This window comes from Colletotrichum abscissum, assembly GCF_030869225.1.
Source record: "Colletotrichum abscissum strain IMI 504890 chromosome Unknown Scaffold_2.1, whole genome shotgun sequence".
NCBI classification, from domain to species: domain Eukaryota; kingdom Fungi; phylum Ascomycota; class Sordariomycetes; order Glomerellales; family Glomerellaceae; genus Colletotrichum; species Colletotrichum abscissum.
In genome coordinates, this window is record NW_026850098.1 from 944,545 (window position 1) to 965,595 (window position 21,051).

The 21,051-nt window shown below is 54.6% G+C and overlaps 7 protein-coding genes across 7 annotated transcripts; 5 read left to right on the plus strand and 2 right to left on the minus strand.

The window, feature by feature from the left end:
• Window positions 1–157: 157 nt before the first annotated feature.
• CABS01_01008 (methyltransferase domain-containing protein) lies at window positions 158–3,859 on the plus strand (the record flags this gene model as incomplete). Its single annotated transcript, XM_060534388.1, has 2 exons — window positions 158–234; window positions 1,738–3,859. The coding sequence occupies 2 exons, from the start codon at window positions 158–160 to the stop codon at window positions 3,857–3,859; spliced, it is 2,199 nt and encodes a 732-aa protein (XP_060401466.1).
• Window positions 3,860–5,878: 2,019 nt separating this feature from the next.
• On the minus strand, window positions 5,879–6,682 carry CABS01_01009 (complex 1 protein; the record flags this gene model as incomplete). The annotated part of the gene is made up of 3 exons (XM_060534389.1): window positions 5,879–5,934; window positions 6,030–6,173; window positions 6,631–6,682. The coding sequence occupies 3 exons, from the start codon at window positions 6,680–6,682 to the stop codon at window positions 5,879–5,881; spliced, it is 252 nt and encodes an 83-aa protein (XP_060401467.1).
• A 295-nt stretch (window positions 6,683–6,977) lies between these two features.
• Window positions 6,978–8,413, plus strand: CABS01_01010 (uncharacterized protein; the record flags this gene model as incomplete). Its single annotated transcript, XM_060534390.1, has 3 exons — window positions 6,978–7,652; window positions 7,789–7,983; window positions 8,069–8,413. Coding segments are annotated over 3 exons (1,215 nt in total), but the record flags the coding sequence as incomplete, so codon positions are not given.
• A 42-nt stretch (window positions 8,414–8,455) lies between these two features.
• On the plus strand, window positions 8,456–9,639 carry CABS01_01011 (uncharacterized protein; the record flags this gene model as incomplete). Its single annotated transcript, XM_060534391.1, has 2 exons — window positions 8,456–8,543; window positions 9,110–9,639. The coding sequence occupies 2 exons, from the start codon at window positions 8,456–8,458 to the stop codon at window positions 9,637–9,639; spliced, it is 618 nt and encodes a 205-aa protein (XP_060401469.1).
• A 1,493-nt stretch (window positions 9,640–11,132) lies between these two features.
• Window positions 11,133–11,870, minus strand: CABS01_01012 (uncharacterized protein; the record flags this gene model as incomplete). The annotated part of the gene is made up of 1 exon (XM_060534392.1): window positions 11,133–11,870. One exon carries the CDS (start codon window positions 11,868–11,870, stop codon window positions 11,133–11,135), a length of 738 nt encoding a protein of 245 aa, XP_060401470.1.
• A 3,902-nt stretch (window positions 11,871–15,772) lies between these two features.
• CABS01_01013 (ubiquitination network signaling protein) lies at window positions 15,773–18,739 on the plus strand (the record flags this gene model as incomplete). The annotated part of the gene is made up of 1 exon (XM_060534393.1): window positions 15,773–18,739. One exon carries the CDS (start codon window positions 15,773–15,775, stop codon window positions 18,737–18,739), a length of 2,967 nt encoding a protein of 988 aa, XP_060401471.1.
• A 491-nt stretch (window positions 18,740–19,230) lies between these two features.
• CABS01_01014 (uncharacterized protein) lies at window positions 19,231–19,407 on the plus strand (the record flags this gene model as incomplete). Its single annotated transcript, XM_060534394.1, has 1 exon — window positions 19,231–19,407. The coding sequence occupies one exon, from the start codon at window positions 19,231–19,233 to the stop codon at window positions 19,405–19,407; it is 177 nt and encodes a 58-aa protein (XP_060401472.1).
• Window positions 19,408–21,051: the final 1,644 nt, after the last annotated feature.

Sequence of the window (21,051 nt, forward strand, 5' to 3'; positions counted from 1 at the left end):
CAGACGCGACGCAAGCGCTAGTGCAACGTCCGAGTTTGGTTCTCTTTGTCTCTCACATCGTCATTGCTCTCTGTATTTCGCTTTGTAGTCGCGCCAGAGAGAGTGTGAGATGAAGAGAGAGTGTATGAGAGAGAGCACTGAGAGAGACTGAGAAATAATGTCCAAGGACCAAGGAACGCGGCAAGTCGCTCGTCTATTTGGTCCGTCTGCGTCTGGTTCCTGGATGCTGAATCGGTACGGATACATTGCATCCTGACGGACTCTTTTTTCTTTATTTTCTTCCTGTTTAACTGGAGTTGGAACCGCGGAAGAGAATCCGACTTGCTCTTTGGTCCCCCTCTCTTCCTCTTCCTCTTCCTCATCCATCTCCGTTATCCATTCCCACGTTCCATTTTCCCATTTTCCCTCATTTTCCAATTTCTCTTCCCCCCACCCCCCACTACCCCTGGGCCTCGCCGCGGCCGGGTGTCAGTGTGTACCTTGCCCAACTCAACTTTACCTGCCTGTTCCTACATACAGTACTTGACCCCATCCCCGGGGCTCCCTGCTGGTGTTGCTGCAAGGTACGTACAGACCAGTACGCTAAGTCATGCACCCTTGTTCTTTTGGTTTTGTCTGTCACTCTGCATCTGCTATGTATGTCGAGAGTATCTTTACGGTGTATCGTTACGGAGCATCTGAAGTGTACAGACAGACAGGCAGACAGAGCAAAGAGAGAAAAACAAGACTGAGCGAGAGTCATGGGAGAGAGAGAGAGAGAGAGAAAGAGAGTACGGGTAGTGTATCCGTAACGGAATAGTCCATGGATAGTGTGTTGCTTGTGCCACCACCAGAGCCACGAGGACTATCCGTCTTGGTTTCTTTGCTCTCGAAAATACCGACCGTTCTGTAAGTACATGGCGGTTCTATTGACTCTTTGAGGCGATGCCAAATTAAAGAAAAACATATCCTTCCTGGTTTCTCCCTCCTCCCCCTCCCCCCCCCCCCCCCCCCCCCCCCCCCCCCCCCCCCCCCCCCCCCCCCCCCCCCCCCCCCCCCCCCCCCCCCCCCCCCCCCCCCCCACCCCCCCCCCCCCCCCCCCCACACCCCCCCCCCCCCCCCCCCCTCCCCCGTTCCCTTCCGCTTCCTTTCCCACCCGGGTGCTTCTCTTCCCCTCCACCGGACAGATACACTCATAGTGTACAGACAGACACATACACACGCTCACACACCCCTCCCCCTCCCCTCCAATCCATGATCTTCCCCCCTTTCCACCAGGTACATCACATCCACCATCATCTCCCCCCCAGCTGCTGCAAGGTCGCAACAGAAACTGGAATGGAACCGAACTGAATTCAACACACCCCCAAAGACCCAAACCCAGGAAAGCAAGCAAGCTGCTGCTGCTTGCTGCTGCTGCAAGGCAAACGAGCAAGCAAGCACAATCAGCCGCCAATCCCCTCCTCCTACGTCCTACGGAGTACCCCGACTCTCTCACTCTCAGTCTCTGTGCCTCCTTTCCACTGCTCCCACTCCCAAAAAGTCTCGTCTCTCTATCTCTCTCCCACAATCCACACACAGTTTGCGGATCCCCAAACAACCCCCCTCCACCCCTCTGCCCCCTCCCCCCCGTCCATTGGAGCTGGAGCTCCCACCTGCGAGTTGGGTCTCATTGTCGTCCTCCCGGCCCCAGAGAGGGCAGGGCAGACATGAGGATCCAAGACACGAAGAGAGGACCCGACTGACCCAACTGACCAGAGCCACAACCACACGCACAACCGGGTCCCAAGCCCAAGGGCCCCAGAAATCCGCCGCTCCTCCTGACGAAGCACTCGTGGATGCGGAAGATTCTGCAAACATGTCCCAATACATGTACACCAGCTTCGCCCCCGTCCCTCCCATTCTTTCTCGCATCGAGTCGACCAGGCCAAAGACTGCGACTGCAACCTTGACAAACAAGAGCAAACAACAACAACAACCACACACGGCGGTTGGTGCTAGTGCTGCAACTACAGATACTACTACCACCACTACCACCACTACTACTCCTGCATCTGCCTCTACAACTCTGTCAACAACATCAACAAAACCCCCCGCTGCCGCCCACGCCGCCGCCGCACCACCTACCCCGTCTTCCTCTTCTTCGTCCTTCTTCTCAAAGGCCAACCCGGCGGATTCTTCGCGCATACCGTCGCGCCAACCATCATCAAACAGTTCTTACTTTGGACAGCAGCAGCAGCAGCAGCACCACCACCACCACCACCCCGCAACCCGTCTCAAGCACATCCGCACATCGTCATCGTCCTCGGCGTCACGCTCCTCGCACGAGACCTCACTCACACCCACGTCAACGACCCTCTCGACTGCGTCGCCCATCGACCCGCGCGATCTTACCTCGCCAGCGTCTCCAAAGAAGCACAAGCATCACCACTCGCTACAAGAGACACGCGCTGGTGCCGACCGCACTCGCATCCGGGTGCCGGCGCGCCTTCGCAAGGAAAGCGGCACCTTAAGCTCCTACGCGAGACACCCGCTTGTACCGCCTACACCATCTCACATCGGTCTCACTCCGAATGAGCTAAAACATGTCGCCATGCTCGTCGACACGGACACATCGGGCCGTCATCTCACTGCCGGCAAGGCCGGTGCAATTCCTTTTTCCCGTACCGACAGTCTTTCGTCGGCGGCTCCTTCAACCGCCTCCATGTCGACCCGCACAATGACGTCCTCCGACCCCACGACAAACTCGTTCGATGCCTCTCGCCCTTACTGCTTGCGCAATGGCCGCACATATCTGTCAGATCCGTCATTAGCATACCCCTTGCCTGTTGACCTGAGCGAGATCCATCGCCAGTCATTGCGCACACTGCTGCTCATCCAGTTGTTTGGCTCGCCAATCTGCTCCACAGCATTTGCTAGCAAGCCGCCTGGTCGTGTCCTCGAAGTCGCCTGCGGTTCCGGATTCTGGAGTCAGTCGTGTCACCGGTATTTCGCGCAACGAGGCCACCCAGATATCCACTTCACTGGCATGGACATTGGCCCAATGGGGCAGCATGCGGGGGACGTATCTCGCGACATGAAATGGCGATTCATGCAGCACGACATTCGCAACTTTCCGTGGCCCTTTGCCGATGGCGAATTCGACTTGGTCATGGTCAAGGATCTGAGTCTGGTTGTGACGTCGCCGCACGCACTGCAGAACGCCATTGAAGAATATCATCGCATTCTTCGCCCCGGTGGCACTGTGGAATTCTGGGATAGCGACCACCAGATCCGCATGTTGCGGCCCCACGCCGCGCCACAGTCTGGCAACACCGAAGACACAGCCACCGTCGCCTCGCTCGGCGCGTATCCCATTTCGGCAAAGACCCCTTTGAGCGCGCCGCTGAACAACTTCCTCGTCGAGTACAACAGTTGGGTTCACCGTGCACTCGAGTCCCGCAATCTGAGTCCCGTGCCTTGCACTCTCATCGGTCCTATGCTCATCCAGGAATCCGAGGAGCTGACTGACATACAAAGCAAGCGCCTGGCGATCCCACTTTCTGAAGTTCGCTGGGAGCGCGAGGGCGTCGGCGGTGTCGTGACCAAGGACGGCAAGTCGTTCATCAACTCTGGCAAGGGCAAGGGCAAAGACAAACCGGACGAGCAGAAGAAGACGTTGACCGAGGCCCAGGCGGCGCTCCGCCGCACGGCCTTGATGACCGTCGTACAGCAGATCCAGAGCCTGGAGCCGATCTTGCGCGAGGTCAGCGGCAAGAGCCAGGACGAATGGGACGGCTGGCTAGGCAAGATGATGAACGACCTCATGAGGGAGAACGGTACGAGTTGGGGAGAGTGTCTGGAGGTCGGTGCATGGTGGGCACGCAAGAGGGAGCGATGAAGGACCGCATGACGAAGTTATGGAGGACGGAAAAAAGAAGGGAGTTTTTTTTTTTTTTGCATTCGTGTTTTTGCGGCGACAGTTTATTGGACTCTATGGGAATGATTGGCCCTCAACATTGACCTATGCCTACACCCATCCCAAGACGCTCGCCGCATCACGCATCTGGGACGTAACGCTTCCTCAACGCCCGATACCGCTTGAGATAATACCTGTTGCGCGATTAGCATCATGGCGACTCTGAGGGCGAAGAAGCGCCAGTGTCAACAACAGAGCAGAATACAGTTTACCAGAAACAAGAGAAACAAAAAGGGACGGCGAAAAAAGGGACAAGGCAGGAAAGGATGGAAAGGGGGAAGGGAGGAAGGAAGGAAGGAATAGGGGGGAAAGGTCAGAGATCCAGTTCATCGAGATACCCCATCGTCAACATCATCATCATCGTCATCTACTACCACATCATCTACATATACACCTACATATCCTATCACATCGTTTACCATTACTATACAATACCTATGTCTCCCCCCCAATATGCTTTCTCATGCTGTGTTGTGTGCCTTGAAGTGACGATGCTGAGAATGGAGAGTAATGAGGGGGATTATGGCGCCCTGGAGAAGTCTATACTGCAACCTTTCGGAAGAGAGTGATGGGTTTTACATGAAAGCCATGCGGGCACTCGACGGTGGCGACTTGCCTCGCCGTGAAGGGGAATCGCCAGTCGATTAACATCTCGAATTGACTTGTACGACCATTGGTAAGGGAAGTGGGAGGTGAGTTGGATGTGAGGATGGAGGGGGGACAAGGATCGACTTGGTAAGAGTGGTTTGGATGGTATGTCATTGTAGAGTGTGATCGAATCAGGGGCTTAGACAAGGTCTCGAGTAAGGTTGAGGATGTGAAGAGGCAGGGCAAATTTTCTCTTCTTCTTTTTGGGCGTTCTGTTTTTGCCAACTGTGGCATCGTCACCCGTTGCATGCTGCGGTAGCGAATCATGCCCTCTGTTTTTTTATTTTTATTTTCTGGGGAGAGGGGGGGTGAGGAAGGAGGATAGAGGATGTATGGAAGACTGACTTTGACCGTGTGAATCGCGCCTGGCAAAACGCACTTGCTTTGTAAGGAAATACGCCTGAGGAAGGGCTCGGTTTGGGTGTTGGAGGGAGAGGGGGAGGGGGAGGTACGGCGGGATGGCTTGAAAGGGGGACGCGTTGAACGGCGTACGTGCCGTTGAAGAGCATTAAACTCTCAAGGACTAGTGACATGGGTTCTCCCCTAGCCTTAGTTACACTTGTTTTCCGAGGCCCGGGTCGAGGTAAGGTATATCGTTTTGGGGCGTGTTTGATAGGATAAAGAGGGACTTGTCATGGAAGTGATGATGTGTACTTGGGGAGACGAGGTTGCGAAGTTGGATGGACGTGGACGCAGACGGGGGCCTTTTTTTGGAAAGCGCAGGTGAGAGGCACTGGGCTGACTTACAGTGCTTCGATTTCTGTGAGGTATTCAAGTCAGCTGTTTGGTTCTATTCGTTGGTATTAAGTCTGATGTTATTGCTTCCCATTCGGTTATTGAGAGAATAGAATGGGGAGGAAAGAGGGATGAGATACAAAGGGTGAGTGCGTGACGGGAATGATGGAAGGTTATGACTCTGATAGAGTTGGGGGAGTAAAGCGATGTTGTCCACTTTGGAAAGTCTAGCATGGAACAAACGCAGTTGGGCAAACGAGGAAAGTTGCCCAGAACTAGATGTAGTCGCACTAGACGGTAAGTACTTCATGGAGAGCACTTCCCACGCCCGGAAGAGAGCGGCATCCGGTTTAGATGGCTGAGATTGGGGACTTTGAGGCGCATATAGTATATCGAGACTCATGCTGGTGCACCACGAGACACACTCGCCTCCAACTTGGAGACAGAACTTGGGAAACGACCAACACCGAGATGCAGCGGAGTCAGTTGAGGAGGGGGGAGGCGTGCTCCAAAGCAAAGACGAAATGTCCACGAAACCAACTCCAACTTTGGAATCGATCACGCGCGGTCATAGAGCCTGATGTCAACCGAGCATCCATAGATCTCACCTTGCCCTGTCCACGGACGAAGGACACGCCACCCAACTGGTGAAAGGGAACCCCAAACCCAGAGAAAGACATAAAGAAAGAAAGACAGGAAGACAACGTACCCTTCTTCACAAACTCAGCCCTCTCGATCCCCCTTCGAATAGCCTCCTCATCCCGCAGCGCAGCATTCGCGGAAAACGCCTTGTGCAGGCGGGGGCGGAAGTAATCGTAGCCGAGGGGGTATTCTCGGCCCAAGTAGAGGAGTTCTGTTTTTTCATGGTCAGCTATTGTCAGTTCGAATCTTGAGAGTGTCGCCGTAGTATGAGTCTAGTCTTGGTTGTTGACGGGTGGGAGGTGAGCGGATATTGTAGAGGGAGGCAGTGAATAGAATAGAGAGAGGGCGAGGGGCAAAAAGATGTGTTAGAAAAGAGAGAGCTCTAGGTTTAGTCGTGCTGTGGTCAGTCGACTTGACGAAATTCAACCGGATCATCAGTCTCAGGACGACAAGTATCTGGCGTCGAGTAAGGATGCGCCAGCGACAGACGTTTAGAAAAGCGCAGGTTTTGTCTTCACAACAAGTTATGTTGACAAGAGCAGTCAAACATCTCAGCAACTTGTCTCATCGGGCAACCTCGAGGCTACGTGATACAGCTCGATTGAACAAGTGCGATGCTCCCTTCCAGAGTAAGACGAACAACAATAATGAAAAGACTCTCAACTTACCCTTGTAAATGGCAATGACCCGCCTCCGCAACTCGGTATTCACGACGCTCATCCTCTTCTTTGAACTACTGTCGGAGCAGCTTGCGAAATCTCAGAGAGTGGCAGTCTTTAAATGTCGTCGTTGCAAGTGATGGTATAAAGAGATGGCGCAGTCCCGTCAATTATCGCATCTCCCGCTCATGGCTCGCAAGGTCGTCGTCGATGAGGTCGACAGCTCGCTCCCATGCCCTCAGACCTCGGCGAGATGATGTAAGACACCCCCCCAAGGTGCCATCCCCACCACCAAGCTCAGCTCTCATGATTGGTTGGAACTTTCAACCTCATCCCACCTGTTCGTTCCCCCAGCTCAACCCACGAGGCCGAACTGCGCCGCGCCGCATCTTCAACCTCGCCATTCGAAACCCGCGGGACATTGGGAGTTCGAGGCCGGCCATCTCTCAACCCTCTTTTATCCCTCACGTCGCCATCTAACTGGTGGAGGACACGGCACCTACAGAAAAGCGACACCGAAACCTAACCTTGATACCATCACCCTCGCACGTCGCACCTCGACTCCCGATTCCCGATTCCCGACCCCGACCTCGATCCCAACACACCTCACGCATCCCGCTCGTCAGAGCAAGCCTCTCCCAAAAATGAGGTCCACAACAACGCGGCTCCAACAGTCAATGCTATCCCGCGTAGTCTCAGAATACTCCCGCGAAGCAAAGCCCGCCGCCGCCGCCGTCTCCAAAGCCGCCAAAGCTCCCCCAAAGGCCGGCCGCAAATGGCCCCTATACTCTAACAACACGCAACTCGCAAACACAATCTCGCTCAGCCCGCGAGAACTCTACAAGCGCATCGGGAAATGCCTCGCCTTTGGCTGCGACCCAGACCAGACCCAACGCGCGGCCAGTCTCCTGAGAACCATCAACGACGAATGGCGTAATCTCCACGCAGTCTCGCAGGGCTTCTACGACCCCAAGAACTCGGCGTACACTGTCCGACTGCGAGATGGCGAGCCGAGTCATCGTCCATGGCTGGTGAGTCTTTGATCCGCCGTCTGCGCTAAGCAGTGCCAGCGCCAGTGCCAGTGCCAGTCCTGGTCCCGATCTTGGTCTTGTGTGACCAACTTGTATCAACAGCGCCACTGACTGTTGTTCCCGTTTGCTCTCGTAGGGTATATCTCAAGCGTCTACCTTGACCCAAGTCGCTGAGCAGTCAATCGCCCGTTTTCTGGACCGCGTTCTCGAGACGGCAGATCCTCAAGATAGATTAGAGTGGGAGCGTCTTCGCGACAGCCACGCCTGCAACGAGACACTGACAACCATGCACTGCCAAAACAAACCGCCACCGCAAACCCGCGCCTCTCCGGTATGCCCACAACATCACAGTCTCTTTTGCGCCCCCAGCCCCTCGTCCCTCAAGCATGCATGTGCTGATGAGCCTTCCCTACTAGACACTCTCGCACGAGCCGCAAGTTATCAGCGCCTACACAAGGTTGCTGTCAAACGATTACGAAGAAAAGTCCACCTTCCGTTTAAAGGTTGTAATCTATTCACACAAGCACTTCACCAAAATAGCCGACTTGAACATGCATCTGAAGATCTGCACTCATGACAGAAAAGGGCTGCCCTGGCTCAGCCGTGAACTGAAGCGGGTGGCTGAGTTGACCAGCACCGACGCGGAGCGAAACGCCGCAGATGGACATGCAAGACATATCGCGAAAATGGTTAACAACCTGGAACTGGGTACATGGAGAAGACCAGACGCCAAGGAGGACTTTGGCAGCGCCGCGCCCTAACGAAATATGAGTATGACATGTGCACAAATACTTCTCACGGCAATGGGTACTATCGCCATCGGACCAAAGACGCGAGCAAAATCCGTGGTCGAGCCGGAAACCCGAGACGGAAAGAGCGAGAGTCGCTCGTGTAAGTCGAGCGAGGCGAGAAGACGCATGGACTTTGGTTCAATTTGATCAGTCATAGGCGAGTCGAGGCGAAAGCGGTCCTCTTGTAGAGGAAATTGACCCCGCCATTTGAGCGTGCCCCTCCGCTAGACAAGATAACGGGCGACAGCTTGATGGCTGAAGAGAGCTTGAGGCCATTCGACCCTACGGGCGACGCAAGAGATACTCAAGTGTCTGCCGAATAGACGATACAAAGCACGCCGCCGGAAGATATCCCTAGCATTGGCCCCTGGTAAATACCAGTCATTGAGATAGAGACTCAGAAAGGTACAGCGCGCAACTACTCGACGCCGTGATCCTAAAAACCCCTGATCATGTGCCAAATCTCATCTTGGTGTATGCATTGCAGAAATGCTGGCACGGGTTGAGCGCGTAAAAATGAATCGATGCGGTCGGGTTGACATGTGACCTGGAGACCAGTGATTGGAACGGCTGAAAAGGACTCTTCACTGTCAAAGACAATGGTGCCACTGGGCTCCATGTCATGGCATCAATAACCGCTGTCCGTCCTGCTCCATACGCATGTAGCGTCACGGAGTCTTCTCGGCGGCACAGGCTCTGGAAAAGAGCATCAGAGGCTCCGTGGAAATTCGCTCCGTGAAAAATTTCTCAAAATTATCTTTCCACACGTATACGGCGCACCGGCTGGCCTCGCGTCCAGTGTCCGCCGCTGGAAAATTCAAATTCGCTCCGAGAGGGGCGGCGCAGAGAGCCCACCGGGAGATCCGCATCGCACGGAGCCGCCCTTGCGCTATTACGTTGTGTCGCCTCACGCATCCGTACATGGGTATTCTCGTTGTGTATATCCGTACCCATACGACCAGATGGCAGAGCGGTGCCACAGCCTGCAGACCGCCTTCAGAGTCAGCACCACAGTGCGAAAGGACATGGGCGAGAGGGAAGTCGACCCCGCTAAGCAGCCGCAGAAATATAACGGTCTGCAGGGCACCAATCAGCTCGCGACCGGATCATGGGCCGCCAAGTCTTTTTCCCTCGTCGAGATGGAGGGGGAGGAGCCGCGATTTTGCAAGTGTAAGCTCTGGAGGCTGCGGTGGTGAATGAGGTGAGCTGCTGTGGTGCTGCAGTGCTGCGTGTTGAGGTGATTTGGGGCCTGGGGCTGCATGAGAGGCGTGCCGTAGCTTGTGCTGCAGGAAGGCTGGCGTCTTGAAGCTTATTCCCGGGGCTTTTAAGTCTCGATGCTAGATCAGTTGACGGGGTGCTAGTCGTATCTCCTCGCTATCCATGATTGGAGAGGTCATTGTCCCATCAAGTCTCTCGCTGCAGTCGAGATCCAATGGTGAAGTATGGCTGCTGCAGCGGCAGAGAATGAGTGAGACTGTGGGAAAAGTGCCGTAACATCGCTTCTTCTTCTTCTTCCTCCAACTCTCCCCTCGTCCTCAAAGTCCTACCATCGTCAGGCACTAATAGTGATACAAAGTCCTGGTGAGGACACCCGCAACCCACGCTTGGTCACTGACTCTTTGAAGAATTTCTGTACGGCACCACGAATCAGGTGATTCGACTGCAAATTGCTCTCCACGGCATCCCGAGTCAGCAGTCCACTTGAAGTGCACCGGCTGTGACATGGGAGGCAATCTGGCAGCAAGGCGCGCCGCTGGTAGCAGCCAAATGCCGACAGGCCGATCGACTTGCTTTACCTCTCTGCGCCTAGCTCCCTCTTGTTCCTCGCCGTTTATGCTCAAGACCTGGGGGGGCCAAGTGGGGGTTCACAACCATCACAGGTAGTATTTTCCAATCATCTCTGTCGTGACTTGTCGAGCAGGTTGAATACGCCTGACGACGGTCCAGGATGTGGTTGCATTGCCGCACTGTCTTGCTCCTTTCGATTTTGTCCCTCCTCCTTTTCCAGGTGGGATACCTGTCATCTCGATCGGAGGATAATTAGCTAAACAGGTGGAGATGGCGGCAAGAAAAGCTTGACCCTGCAAGCTGATTATCGATAAAGGTGGAAGCGCCGTAAGATTTGCCAAATTCTCTCTCCTGTCCATAATAGTACGGATATGCCCCGTTGACACTTTTGCAACCCCGTCGTCCACCCCGTCTCGTCCACCCCGCGGGTTCATTTGAGGCCGGATGTAGATTTGATGTTGGCTCAATGGAGGGGCTCAACTAAGTCATCGGAAGCGGTCAGCGGTCAGCGGTCGGCGGCCGTTCACTACTTCGCCGGCTCTTTCGGAGAGACCATAGGGTGATTGGCAGCGGAGAGGAGGGATGGCCGACGCGCACTGTCTAGGTTATTTCCAGAAATGGCTTTGTTATGTTTCGAATCAAAAGGAGATCGTCGACAGCCGGGCAAAGGCGACAAAGACATGGGCGCCTGCGAGGACAGGACCACTTTGTCTAGGGCCTGCGACGGGGTCGAAAACAGCGATGCGGATCTCCGGACCACAGCCGTGTCCAGCCATCAGCAGTATTCGTAGTCATTGCCAGTCGCTGTTGAGACTCGTCAGTCGCGTGCAAAGCGTTGTGCCTGTACCGGTACGTGCCCGTACAGTACTCTGTAGGCTGTCCGCGTGTCAAGCTGGCCCCGTCATGTCACATCATGCTGGATCTGAGGAGGAATTGGCTCGAGCGAATGCCGCCTTAACGATGCTGTGGTTGGTGCAGTGCCCAGAAAGCTACGCATGCGACATTCCTCGACTAGTTGATGATCGACATGGGAAATCTGCCCTCCCAAAAGTCTGTTGCCATTCGTGCCAGGATGAAGGCAATGAGATGCTGCACGTCCCGCAGAAATCATTGCACTACTGAATGTGAGCCAAAGTGAGAGTGCAGTGCGAGTGTAATGTGATGGTGCGTTGTCAACCACGAGACATAACGAGACGAATATGCATTGCTGCATACGAGTCTCAGTCTTCCGCCGTCGAGTCGCGGCCGAGCACAAGCTCCACCCACGATGCTCCTGTCCCGTCGACTTGTCCTCTGGCTTGGTGGTATCGTTGCCCTGATCCATGGCTGCCCTGAAATTGGATGCTGGCCCGTGAGGTGATGGTGGTGTTTGGTGATTTTGGTTACGCTCGCTCTGGAGGGCTAGCGCTGGATTTGTCGTCCGCCCGTGATGCTTTTCACTGTGCGAGGGGTCCAAGGGGTCAAGGCACTCTCGTCTTGCCAGGTTCTTTGGTTTCGTCCCCACGTTTTCGTGCCTCGTGCTTGGTGCCTCACCGAAGAGCGTTTCGACTTGTGAAGTTGTGCCCCGATTGTCGGCGTCAAGATGGTGATCGTGGGACGTCAGGCCACCGAGCGTCGGAGGAGACTTATACAGGTACATTTAACACACAGTGAGCACCAGAGAACGGGAAGCACGTTGTGCGGCTGGCGGTTGGTGGTGGACGGAACCGTGGATGTGTGGGTGGCATCGTGCCCCTTCAAGGGGGAGGCCGAAATGGTAGCCCTTGAGGCGAATATATTTCCGTCGGAATAGCGTAGCGTGATGTGGAGCATACTTTGACGATCGTCGGTGTGCGCCTGGGGAACGGGCTCTGGCAAGCGAGGATTGGTGAATGATGTCGAGCTTCGGCCGGGGCGGACAGGCGATGGTTGTCTTTGAGATGTCCTCGTGGCTCGCTGGGAAAGCGATAAGAAATTTTGAGTGCGCGGGGGTGGTCTGCAAGAGCGGGGAGAGCCTAGTCTCGAGGTGACAAGGAAGGCGGGAGGTAGTACACGCACTGGTGGTCCATCCTATCGTGTCGTGTTCCAAGGTGCTAAGTACTGCGTGATGGCCAAGTTGCGTCGACGTGTGGGATGACGAGCACGAAGAGATCGTCCACCGCCCAGACAGCCTGCAGACAATAAGGCCCGGCCTGACAATGACTGTGTGTCGGTACTAGTGGATAGTGCTGTGTACGGAGCACCAGCATAGCTTGCTTTGGAGGAAAGAAACCAGGCACATGTGGTAGAGAGTGCGGGATGGGCGTTCAGCGCAGCTCAACCGGGCCATTGGCAGTAGCCCCGATGCTGGCTCTGAATATCGCTTTGGCGGCATGCCTATCCGACGTAAGTGCCATTACTTATTACTTGATTTATGCGTCGATGCGTGAGTGCCTTCAAGGGCATGTATTGTGGTACCTCAAGGTCGGTGAACGGGAGCGATGAACGGCCTGGGAGGGACAGAGTCAGGTGTAATGATCAGGCACAGGCGGTACGGATATCATACAGTCTCTTCTTTCATTACGTCCCTAGGTATGTTCCCAAAGATTCCAGCTGAGCCGGGTCGTCATGCGAACAGCGATGATGGGTGTTGCGGAGGATTGACAGCATGGACAACGGTCGATGACAGAAGCCGCGGACAGGACGAAGAAAAGACGACGAGTGACCGAACTAGGGACGAAAGAAGAAGGACGTTCCAGTGAGTCCAGCGACGGCGCTGTCGTACCTAGGCTCGTAGTGGCGGGTGGTGGTCAGGGGCGCTGAATATGACGGGGATGTCGAAGAAGAGAGAAATGTATCGTTCACTGGTATCCGTACGAATACTGTGTAAGGGATGGTTGATGTTTGGAATGATTGGGGAGAAGACCTGGCGACTTGGGAAGAGTAAAATGAAGAAGGGAATTTAGAGTTGGGATATGAGGATTGTTCTATGGGAAGGAGGCGCGCAGCACGGAGGGGAGCACCACCTTCCCAACCTCACACCGCACATGAGGTATGGAAGGAAGCAATTGACATTGGTAAGGTAGTCTCCTGAGGTAGGTACTTGCACGAAGTTGAGAAGGCACACGACCACGATACCTTCCTTTTCTCTGCCTGCCCAGGTACCTTGCCTTTGGTACCTACTCAATGTCTATCCCTTACCTAGGTTCTCAACTTCTCTATGTATTCAGTGGAAGGAACCTACCCTCCTGCCTGTGTCTAAGGTACCTACGTCAGGTTCCTCGACTTATACGATACTTGGTCTGAACAGTGAGCAGTGAAGCACGGAAGGGGCGGAAGGCATAATGGAACAAGACTACGGATAGAAATACCTTACATTGATATCCCAGCACGATGCCGCCATGTCAGGTAATGCAGGACACGATTTCTTGCCTTGCTTGCGTGTTTTCCGTTCCGTCTGGGGATCCATCCTGTGCCAGGCCCTGGGAGCTGGAGGCTGGAGCAGCAGCTATGCAATGCGCTGCATCTCCCGTGCTTGGCCAGCCCTGTTTACGACTACCTACCTACCTGCATACCGTTCTTATGGTAGGTAGGTAAAGTAACCTCAGTATGCGAATGCGTTTCCATACGAATGCCCCGTTCCATAGTCAATCCACATCACGAACAACAAATCATGAACAACAAAGCTTCTGCACCCTGTCCGAACAACGCCTTTATCAAGCCAGGCCGAGGGTGCATCACTGCATGCTGCATGTCGTGAACTCGTCATCCAGCACTCAGTCAGCGCTCGTTTAGCAGCTTCAGCGCCGGTGGCCCCCTGTAATCTTACTTTTTTGGCGGCGGCCCCAGAATCCAAAGGGCTGCAGAACTGCGTGACCGCCAACGGCATCTCATCCCATCAGCAACCTTGAATCGGCCTCCATGATCCATCCCGGCGCTGGCAACTGCGGCTTGCCTCGGTCGGGGGTACCCCAATGTACAAGAGCATGAAAGGAAATTGCCCGTTGAGCTAGACATAATTTGACCGAGTCACAAGTACTGCCCAGGTCCAGATCCGAGATCCTGATTCTGATTCTGATCGGGGGGTCGAGGAGAGGGTGGAGAAGCGTCGTGAGTGGGTCAGGGAAGAAGGGACCCTATCTCCACACTGGAGGTCGTAAACCAATGGGACAGCTCCTGAGGACGGATTGATCTAGTCAGGACCCCACTTGAAGGGGACTTGAGCCAAAGTACCTCCCCACACCTCATCAGACCGGGAGGAACAGCGAGAAAAGTGAAAGGAACACAAGAAAAAAATACCAAGTGAAAAATGTAAAGCAGTCCTCGGATACGTATCGACAAGGAGATACGTACCCGTCCACCCACCCAAGTCGAAACAGTGCGACTGGATCCTTTCCCGCACCATCCGTCATCCCTGCTCTCGTGCTGTTCCCGCGCAGTCTTTTTTAAAATAAACTCGAAGCGAGGCGCTCTGCCCCTAACACCACTGCTCGATGTCCCGGGACTGGCTGCTGCAGAGGGGAAGGGGAGTGCTCAAAACCTAGGAATAAAAAATAAAGTAAAAGAGACCAACACACCACAAATTCCTCTTCACGGACAACAAATTGGATGTGTTGCTGCTGTAATTGTACGGGCGGGCATACTATCTTACTCGGAAATACAGTCACCTTACAAATACGGAGTACACGGAGATGAATGGGGGAGGAAAGAGAGGGCTTTCTTCCACTGACTTTTAATTCTTTGACGCCTCAGTTCATCCCCATTTCTCGGCTCTTACCCGAACTCGTGCCGCCCTTGCCAACTCAGGTCAGGTCAGGTCCTTCTTTGTCTGTCTGTCCCCCGGTACCTTACCTAAGTGACCAAGGTACCGAAGTGTCTTGTGGGCTTACCCAAGGCTACGAATAAACTTGGAAGGTACCCGAGCACCACAGCGCCTTCCACACTATATTGCGGCTTTGCCTTGGTTTTTTCCTCTTCCCAAGTAGCCCCCTGTTTCCTTCCATCGGTACCTTTCCTTCCCTACGCAGTACGTGCCTACCTACACAGTACAGGACGTGAGCACCACCTAGGTACTTTGCATCGCTGCTCTTTCAACCCACCTACCGAACCTTTCCCGACGCGAGTAATCTGGGCAACACTTTACTTTACCACCACCACACAAACCTCCCCCCCGTTCCAAGGTTCGGAAAAAACAACAACTCAACCATCATTATCACCGTCCCGCCTCTCTGGAACCTCAACCACCCACCTACCCACCCTCCTTCGGTTCCCCTCCTCTTCCGACCTGCTGCCGTGAGCCACGACGCATGAGGCCCCACGGCAATCCTCCGAATATCTACGTCTTTGCGCTCTCCTTTGCGTCGAGTGCATAGTCGCCTTTCTCTCTTTCTCTCTCTCTCCCTCCGTCATCTTCGACCTCGCCCACGCCACATTTGTCCCGATCGCTCTCGAGGGCGGGATATCGCTCCCTCGCCTCTCCCCCTCCTCCAGCATCCAGACCAGTTCAAGTCGTGCTGCTGGCGCCCCCCGACCTGCCTCTGAAAGGGCTCCCGGGTCGGCGGACAGCAGATATCCTCCTAGCGCATGCCTCGTGCTTCCAGCTCTGCGAAGCGACAGCAAGGCGCCGCCAACCAACGCGACACCAGGCACGAAAATGGTCTTGTAGGCCCCGCCAAGCGAGTTGCCAACAAGAAGAGCCAGTCGAACCTCGACGCTTCAGCTGGGACATCCTCTGACCAGAATGCTGCTGCCCCGGCTCTCCCCTCGCCTTTGCCCAACGGCACTTCCAACGGACACCTCAAGACCCCGAACCTCGCTGCGCCCGCTTCCGACCACAACGGCAACATCATGGCCCCTGAACACCGGAATGGCCATGCCGCTACCAGGCGGCCCTCGTTAGGCGGTTGCTCCGAGACTTCCTCGTCCGACTCGCTCTCCTCCGCCATGGGCAATGGTGCTGCTGACGCGAGCCACCGCCAGATTGATGTCAACGCCACCAAGAACGCCGACGTCCATCGCGACCCTGGTGGCCCTATCGAGTTCGCCGCTACCGTCCTGAGGGCACTGCCTCTCTACGACACCCTTGCCATCCTCATCCTGCTCATGCAGGTCCCTCCCGTCGCCCTCTCCGGTATCTACATGGTCTTCACCTTCCTCACCTTTGTGCCCCCTGTTACTACGAGCTCTGGAATGAACATCAATCTCGCCGAGATCTTTGACTACAACTCCACCATGCCCTCCCTCGTTACGGTGCTCTGCATGGATGTCTTTATACTGCTCGTGTGGCTCTTTCTGTGGCCGCCCATGCAGCTCGCCATCCTTGACTTTGCAAAGCCCGTCATCGCCGCCACTTTGGGTGGCGGATCCAACACGAGGGAGGGAGCGTCAAGGAGCGTCACTACCTGCTTCTTCCTGGTCATAGGCTCGCATCTTCTGCGCGGTTCAAGATTTCACTGGACCCGGGCAACAAAGTTCCTCCCAGCCAATTGGCGGTTCTCCCCCGACTCCGACGATCCGTTAGAAACATTTACGCGCGGTTTCGATAAGAGAGGACCGCACGGGTGGATCAAGAGCGTGCTTGCCATACATATTCTAACGCAGGGCATAGTGAGGTACATAAGAGAGTGGTATTTGAGAAGAGAAAAGGGAAGTCCGTCGACACACAGCATAACGGACCCGGAGGCCGGTAAGTCGTACTCGAACGAGACGACCGCCGACACGGGGTTTGCTACGCCAGACAGCGACACGACTTTCCAACAAAATGCGACAGTATCATCTACGAAAAAGAAGAGAAAACAAAGCACACAGGTGCGTCTTCAGCAGCCGTTGTGGGCCGCCCTAGCGAGCACCAAAATTGTCATGGTTAAGGAGTACGAATTATCGCACGCTACTTCCGAGTCAGCCGGTTCCAATGCCACCGACATTCACAACTTGGGGAATGCCCCCTTTGACAGTCAGGCCGAACAGATTTGGATATCGTATATTGGCCACGATGAGGTTTGCTTCAACACCAGCTACTTTCCTGACATCCCGAGCGTTGCTCCGAACGGGCACGTTTCGCGGCCGGCGGGAGTCGACACTTCAAAACCTTTCTACGTCCGAGTAAACAACGCCTTCTGGCAGCCGACACGTATCTTCCGCATCCAGGACGACGACCAAGACGAGCAATCCAGCCAACACCGTTGGTGTGGTGATATTTATGGACTGCGGCCGCTATCCAAGTACGTCTGCGAGTTTGTCGATACACGCACGAACCGAGTCGTCTTTTCCACCAGCATCCGAACCTCTTTTGCGCCCAACAAGGACCAAGAGGGCTCCGTCAACCCACCCGTCAGCACGCCACAGTCTCTCCGCCCCGACTCGCCCGCGACGACGCTGAAGAGCACAATCAACGCGAACAACGAGCGGCTGGCGGAGGAGAAGTCTAGGCTGAAGACGCTGCGCAAGGAGTGGAAGAACAAGATTGCCGCGCTAAGGAAAGAGAACGAGAGACTCGACAATGTGATCCAGACCGCAGGTGGCAACGACGACAAGCACAGGCAGAAGATTATCCAGCAAGAGACCAACAAAGCCCAATCCGAAAAGGAGATTGCCCAGCTCGAAGCAGAGCTCAAGGAGTTTGAGAAAGCACCTGAGGGATTCTACGAGCGTAAGAAACAGACGGAAAAGGAGTGGGCTGCCGAAAAGGCCATCTTCGATACCGCCTCCAAAGAATACAAAGACTACAAGGCCGCCATCGCCAAGGCTGTGAAGGCCAAGGAGGACGAGCAGGCTGCCGCGCAGACCAAGAGGAACAAGATTGCAGCACGCATCGCCAAAGTGGACACCGAGCTGGGCAGAATCACGGATGCTAACAATCGTGGGCTGGACGAGGCCGAGCGTAGGCGCCAGGCCCGCATCGCCTGGCAAGCGGAGACATCGACGATTGAGAACAACTTCCGGGGCAGCATTGCGGATATTAAGGCAGCCAACGCGAACAAGCAGGAGCAAGTCAACGCTTTGCTACAGCAGCTCCAGGCATACCATGAGCATATGAACTACGCCACGACTGCCGCGATGCCCTATGATCTTCCCGAACGTCATTCCGCCCAGCCTCAGACCACGTCATCCGCCTACAATCCCGCCGCGCCAGCCTGGACACCACCGTCCGCCGCCGCATCGCAGTATGTGATGCCTGCCGGGTCTATGTGGCCCACATCCACCATGACCGCGTCTGGTTCTGTGTTGCCGCTGCCAGCGTCCTCTATGCAGCCTGTGTGGGGTTATCCGCCTACGCACCAGAGCACTGTCTCTCTCAAGGCTAGGGGCCGCTCCTCCTCGATGCTTAGCGATGTGTCTGGGTTCACGCAGTCTAGCAACGGCGACGACGAGTTCTTGTCGCTCCATAACACGCCTGCGCAGCAGCCCATGGCTCAGCGCACGCCCGTCACGTTTGCTTTCACGCGACGTCAACGGAGCGACGGCGCTGGGTCAGGCTCTGGCGGCAGCAGCGTTCATAGTGGAAGCGCTAGCGGCAGCGGAAGCATGCGGGATCCTCAAAGTCCGGTCTGAGATGTGTCTGTTTTCATCGGGAATTGTGTCTTGTTTTTTGGTGGTCAACTTTCGAAGGGTCTTTCGAGTCGAGACAAGTTTCTTGCTGGGCTGTCTAGTCAACCACTTGTTGGTGGACCTTGTCCTCATGCCATTAGTCTTCCCTCCTCTGAGTTGGAGGGCTGTGCTTATGTCGAGGTTTAGTCTGTGGATAGGTGGACTACATATTCGTAGCGATTTCGTCTGGCGACATGAAGACTAAAGAAAAAAGTTGTGCCTTTGTTTAGATTATCTGTCTTTTGACATGGTCCTTGTGATGTCTATGGTGAGGATGACATGACTACCTGACTTTATGATGAGATGCCTATTAAAGTTACCTTAAGTACCTTACCTGCCTTGCGCTATCCGTAGTCGACGATAAGATATGATAACCACATGTATTGGGAAAAACAAGGTTTATGGATTGCTGCAGGCACGTCGGGTTGCCGCGTGCCTAGAAACTATGGCCGGGAATGGCGTCGGCGGCGCGGCGCCGGTGCCGGTGCTCGGTTCTGGGATACTTGGGGTTTTCTGGATTGCTCGTCTGCCCGCACCCGTTCGTCCCAATCTCTTGGCTTGGGGGGGTTATCGATTCCCTGCCCCCCTCTCTCGGCAGTTGGGAAGCAGTTGAGGCAGCGTGTTTGGCCTGACCCTTTGGCTGGGTTTGTAAAGGCGCACAGGTCTCCAGAGCAGAGAGATGCTTTATATGGGCTAGAATGGTGGGTTCACGAACTCCAAAGCTTGTTGTACGTTGAGCCATTCCTTCTTGAGGGATGTTTTATACGTGTTTGCACATGTCTAAGATGAGTTTGTTTTGTGTTGGTAAATGATTGATGAGGTGTTGGAGCGTTACTCATGTTTCGGTAGATTCACCATAGCTATTTGCTTCACCGTATGCCAGGTACCTGGTTCGAGGAAAACGCATGGATCGTTCATTCACCTGCGCAGTGTAGGTAGAACAGCAAAGTTTTGATCGGGAGCACCCCCTAGGTAGGTGACTTGGGGAAAAGAACCCCCCCCCCCCCCCCTCCTCCAAACATCCGGCCATTGTTCCCTACCACTTCTCTGACTACGAATAGTGACCAATTAATGTTTTAAAAATTACGGCTTCAATATCCTAATTTCATAACATACAAATGCAGAATAAATGTCGATGGATGTGATGGTTGTGGTGGTGGGTGTAAAAGGAAGTGCGCATCTGGATGAGTCTTGACGCTCACTGCCCCCCCGTCTCCCACCAAGGCTATTGTCATCAATTGTTCGGTTCACGGCAACATGATCAATATGCATGATGGGAGAGAAAGTTGTCACGGTGGCTCACCGTCAAACTTACAGTCAACGAGTCACGACGATCCACGGCTTCAAAGTTCAATCCCTCTCCCCCTGTTGATACACTATCACATGCTCTACAGACTTTTCCGGGCATTTATCTCGCGATCCACGATGGACAAGAAAAAACATCCCATGTGCGCGTTTGGTGGTACTCTACGGACCCGTACGACCAACGGAAACAGAGAACGCATACAAGGGTGTTTGTGAGCAGTGAGGGGTTGAGAGGCGGTAGCGTCGTTTCTGGGCGGCTACGCGCATGTACGCAGTGGAAAAGAAAATAAATAAGAAAATACCTCGGAACTGATTTGCGACTTGTCGAGTATTGGTCGGTTCATGGACCTGTCTGTAAAGCTGGGTGGTTGGGAGTGAACTCTAGACAGCACCCATGTATCTATCTGTATGTGCTAGTCCTGAACGCAGGCTCTCGTCTCGGTCGGTGGCTCTCTATGCTTTTCTTCCTTTCGACGTATGAAAAGCTTAAGCATGATTGTTCAAAACGCCAGAGGCTCATGATTTGTCCAGTGTTGCATGTGCATCTCCAATACCGCCGCTCCCTACAGAGACATCCGAGAGGGCTGTGTTTGAAATGCATAGGGGAGCTTTGGCCCTCTCCCAATCAAGGTGTAACGGGCGAGTCCCACAGGCGTGTAGAGGAGGCGCCTGTAGGCTGTAATCGCCTATGCGAGGACGGAGTCAGGGCTGTTAGTTTACTCGCCATAGTGCCCATAGTTCCATAATGTAGTATTGGACCCTGGGCTGGGCTCGAACTTGCATCGCACCCATTGGCGATGGGGTGGGAGGGCATGGAGGGGTTGCTGCGCTTGGTGTGCAGGTCCCCTTGTACGGGAGAGCGCGGACTGGTTGAGTGGTGACGAATCAGGTTGGATAGACGGGGGTTGAACTCATGGCTATCCAAGCTATACAAGGGAGGGAGACGCCGTTTGGGACAGTTTGGGAGGGGG